General features: G+C 31.9%; 1 protein-coding gene across 1 annotated transcript; it reads left to right on the forward strand.

Moving 5' to 3' along the window:
• Window positions 1-898: 898 nt before the first annotated feature.
• Window positions 899-3,999, forward strand: LOC131060829 (transcription factor SCREAM2). The gene is made up of 4 exons (XM_057994248.2): window positions 899-1,640; window positions 2,557-2,778; window positions 3,202-3,372; window positions 3,464-3,999. Exons 1-4 carry the CDS (start codon window positions 1,071-1,073, stop codon window positions 3,638-3,640), a joined length of 1,140 nt encoding a protein of 379 aa, XP_057850231.2. The 5' UTR covers window positions 899-1,070; the 3' UTR covers window positions 3,641-3,999.
• Window positions 4,000-5,428: the final 1,429 nt, after the last annotated feature.

Below are 5,428 nucleotides of genomic sequence, written 5' to 3' on the forward strand. Positions count from 1 at the left end.
AGAAGCCATAACTTTTGATCTAGTGAGCTAATTGAATCCAGTTTTCAAAAATTGAAGGACACTAAGAGATAAACAATGAAAATTCTCATAAGCAATATTGGGCAACCATTTGACAAGAAACTAAGTCTAGTGTAAAAAAAATTAAGTCTTTCTAATTTATAGCCAAAAACATACCTCTTGTAATATTAATATTAGAAACAAAGTTAAAAACCTTTCCCAAAAATTGAATTTTGAATTAAATATTATACTTTATCTGTACTTTAACTCTATATTTAAGTATAGTACTTTTATATTATTTTATTATTATTATGATTAACTTAATTAATGTAAGATAATTTATATAAAGATGTTTATTTATTTCCCTAAAATAAACATGTTTAAGAAATCAACATATGAGACATGATTTTTGAGTTAGTCTCATAGATCCATACTTTATTAATAGTCCATAATTTGACATACTAAAAAGTTACCACCTACATTTTCTAGTAGGTATGTCAAACTAATTATATGGTAAACCATACTTCTTACCATAATGACTCACAATATTTTGACTTTTATAATTCATCATATATAATATAAAGACATACCTAATGACTATATATATATATATAGATATATAAAATGCACATACATTCCAATTTGTAAGCATTTGAAATCCATCTATATATATATACAATGCACATACATTCCAATTTGTAAGCATTTGAAATCCATCTCCCCTCGCTCTTTAATCTAACTTCATTAACGTGTACTTTCTATGACGTCACTAGTCCTTTAGAACAGTAAATGTATCAATCTAACGTAGATATACCGCCGTTTTTTAACCTTGGCAGTAACCTAAAATTTAAAACCACTGAAAACGATACTATAAATCACTGACGGATACATTTGAGATGTCAGGAGGAGATATTTTATTTATGCTCTCCACACTCCATGAATTCACTTGCTGGGCTTAAAAAGGAGGTGGGTTTATTTGCTGTGTGCACACAGAATAAGTTTGTGAAAGCCTAGTTGTATTAGAGAATCCCATATATCTAATTAGACCATTTGTCCTAAGTTCATATACTGGAATGGCTTGGATTGGTTCACCAGATGGGAACTTCTCCTTATTTCAAGAAGGTGATCATGAATGGAACTACAGTTACGATGATGATTCTCTTGTTGGGTATCAATGCTTGTATTCTCCATCATTTGATGGCAGGGTTGGAACTCCTCTAACTTACCCACCAGTCTCAGTAGGCCCAATAACTAATGATATGAGTGGGGTGATGAATAGTGTTGATGATCCAGACTGCCATTCAATTGGTGCAGGTTTAGTGTCTCCCTTTATTAATGGTAGAGAGCACAATTCATTCCAGACACAGCAAAAAACTGGAGGTAAGTGTTATTTTGATGGAATTATTGGAGAATACTGTTCTGAGGATGCCAAGGACAAGAAGCACAGTGATTTTGGCAAATTTGGCTTTGGAGTAGGAGCCAATAATGGTGATAAGCATGATGGCATGGCTGTGAGAAATAAGAGAGTGAAGAAGAATGCCCATGATTCTCCTGCTAAGAATCTCATGGCAGAGAGGAGGAGGAGGAAGAAGTTGAATGATCGACTGTACATGCTTCGTTCGGTAGTTCCTAAGATCTCTAAGGTAAGTACAGGCATTATTTGATATAAGCAGAAAAATTTCACAGGAATAGTATTTCTTTTGTTTTGGCTGAGTGTTTTTTTAATATTTTGATGATGTATCATGGAGTGTGATCTGAAACATTGATGTAAAAAACTTGCACATAATCTAAAATGATGATTCTACGTTATTGACTTGATTGTTTAAGATCGAAATGATTCATGCACTTTCATTTCTAATGAATACAATTTAAAATATTACCTTACAACAATTATAATTTTGGATTTGAAAGTTTAGTTCTAAATAAAGAAGATGGGGGAAGAAAGACCCACAGTTATGCAACTACTGTTTAATTATTGTATATGATTTTTGGATTCAATTGGGTAAGATTTGTTTCGAATGGATCACACTTTATCCATCATGAAAATGATAGATAGTTGAAAGAGAAAAAAATAATGTATGGTAATTATTATGGACTGTGGAAATCTGATATTGTTACTTTAGTGATTGATTACAAATTTATGACTTTATTGCATATTTTATCAACTCCTTTTTTTAATTTATTTATAAAATTTTATCTTCAACATTTAAATAATTATAACTATAATTTTGATTCAATCAAAATTATATTATTGTCCTGATCTGTTCGAATGGTGTCAGTGCAACCTTTTTTCCATTACTGTTTTTCTTCAGGTGCTTTCACTATTTAGAGTAGTGTTTAGTATTCGTATAATAGAGGGGAACTATTGGTTCTGATCATTTGGGCTAATGCTCAATCTTATTGAGTTATGAATTACTACTTGACAGCCATAGGAGTTTTCCATGGGCTTAGCTCAATTCTCATTCATATATTTATATTCACCTCTGCTAAGAAGTGGATATGGCTTCTTGCTGGTAACTGACTCTTAAGGTTTATTGCTTGGCACTTGTTTCTTTGCAGATAGACAGGGTCTCAATTTTAGCAGATGCTATTGAGTATTTGAAAGAGCTTTCACAAAGTATCAGTGAACTGTATAATGAGCTCATGCAACCTTCAGAGATTCCTTATCTGCCTTGTTCCTTCAGGTTCCAGCCCTTGACAAATACACATTCTTCTTTTCCCTACAGAGACAAGGAGGACTACAATATTTTGGTGCCTAAACCTGATGCACTACAAGCAAATGTAAGCCTATTACTGTACTTCAGTGTTTTTATTTGCTTTTCTAGTCTCCCAAAACATAAAAATGGGTGCAATGGAGTTGCTGAAGTGAAGAGATAAGAGATAATGGTGAATAGATGGAGAGACAAACCTAAATCACAAAATGAGAATGAATTAGTTAGAAATATTTTTTATTTTGAATTTTTCATCAATATTTTAGATTGCATTCTATGATTTATCATCAAGATGAAGAAAATAGATAACATAAAAATAAAAATGAAAAAATTATACCTATCAGATTTAAAAATTAGAATAAACCTAATCAATTATTTGGTGAATCCCTTAGATGGTATGTTTAGAAGAGGGAAAGTAATCTATCTACTTCTTGAATGAAGGATTCTAATGAGTAAGAGCACCATTCCTTGTATATTACTTTGAGAAATGCAGGTAGAAGTGAGGATAAAACAAGGGAAGGCCTTGAATATTCACATTTTCTGCTCGAGAAAGCCTGGTTTGCTTCTATCCACTATCAGGACTCTAGATGGGCTTGGTCTCGACCTCAAACAAGCTGTTATAAGCTGCTTCAATGGCTTCACTGTGAATGTTTTCCAAGCAGAGGTATTGTAATTATTCTCTTGAGTCAAATCTCCTTAGAATATAAAATAGCTAATACCCATGTCCTTACTTGGTACTTTGGGGTTTGTGGCAGCAAACTATAGGCCAAGAAATTGCACCAGAAGTGATTAAGGCGCTGCTGCTATCAGAGTACTTTTATACTCCACCAAACACACCAGAAGACTTTATCTTAAATTCACATTCAGCTCCCTCTCTGCTACAGAAACATACTATTCCTTCCAATTCCTTTTTGGGTCAGAACAGAAAATAAGAGAGGACTAGGAGTTAACATTACATACTACCCATGTTTGCAGTAAGTGCTGTTGGGCCAATCTATGTATACATTTAGAACAAACTTTGCTATTTTGGTTGAAGATTTCATTGCAAGTCTTAACAAATAGATTTCATTGCTAGTTATGGATTCAATGTAACTGCCTTTTCTTTCAGTGCTAAGAATCGTAGTTTGTTAGGTTTGGCAGGGAAATTTTCAGTGCTAGAAGTACAAAATGATGGTTCTATAATATTGTGGTCCATTTCTCTTCTATCAAATAATTTATGATTATCCAGAGTACCTGCCCAGGTCTGTGGATTTTGAGGAAAGGAATATATATACAGGCTCCAGTGTTTCAATCTCTGTTATAAAATTCTGCTTGAATTATTGTATTTTTAAATATGGACTGCATCAATAAAAGAGGTTTTTACCAATATTGAAAGATGTTTTAATTTAGAAATCTCAATGTAGAGTAGGATGACAGTGTAATCCTGGAAAAGTAATTGCCATTATTTATAAGTTAAGTTCTCAATACCCAATGATTTTTTATATTTTAGTTCTTGTGATTAAGCAATTGGCCTTTCTTAAAATCAAATGCTTTTTAAGTATAGTTTTTTTGAGTGTAAGGTTCGTAAAATTATAAAAAGAATTATAAGGGATGAGATCGGAGATCGGAGATTTAATAATATTTAAAAATTAAATATATTATATTATTTTTTATTAAAGAAAAACTAGCCCTACTATTCTAAGGGCGAATCCAGAGTAGGTTAATTTGCTGCCTTTAATTAATAGGGCCACACACTTGCTACAAGGGCAATGGCAATGGCAATGGAAGGCTGTAACGCAGAGCAAATCCAGAAACAAGGTGATAGATTACTTATGATATAAGGTTTGATATTGGAGGTGTTTCATGTGAATGGTGAAAGATAAACTATATTGACATGATAGTTATGATTTAATATAATAAGAAAGGATATAAAAGATGTTATAAAAGTGGGTAGTTCATATACATGGTAAATAGTGGGTGTTATAAATCTAATATTATGAAAAGGTATGAAAATATAGTTATTATTTAGAATCTTATGAATGAATTTGATAGGACATTAGTTTATATATTGAGTTCTTTGTGAATTTTGATTGTTATTTGGAGGTTATTCTTGATGCCACATACAAAATGATCTAAATTTATTCTTGCCCCGCTACTCTACATGAATGGTGTGACATCTTGATCCAAGTTTATAAGTATGAAAATATTTTATAAAGTAATGATCAACCATTTTTCAAGAATGGAGGATATTGTGTTTCTATCATTAAGTTGCAAGGGTTCTATGGAGCTTTCATCACTTCATTATTATATATTGTCAGGGTAAACACTAAATTTGGCATGGGTAATTATCTTTTGTCTAGTATTAAGAAGCAATATAAGGTAGTTGAATAGGTAATGTTTGCATATTTTCACATAAATAAATATAATATTTTCATATTAAGAGAGTAAGATGTATATGAGGTTTCCACTAAGGGTTTGTTTACAATATAGATGAATATGGTTAGATCTATTCTTTTTGTAGAACATCTCCTTTTTCTCTATGATCAAAACCTTAGCTATGAAGGAGAGTTGATATCCTAATTAATGATACATTGTCTTCTTTAGGATTTGAGGAACCACTAGGGGTAAGATCCTATGTTGTTCTCCCGTCTCTAATTGTACTATCTCATTGTGAATATGCCCATGAAAGATGCTTTAATAAGAAAATAAGGTACATCTAATGGTAACTAGGTACATCCTTA

The sequence above is a fragment of the Cryptomeria japonica genome, chromosome 10, assembly GCF_030272615.1.
Source record: "Cryptomeria japonica chromosome 10, Sugi_1.0, whole genome shotgun sequence".
Lineage (NCBI taxonomy): Eukaryota > Viridiplantae > Streptophyta > Pinopsida > Cupressales > Cupressaceae > Cryptomeria > Cryptomeria japonica.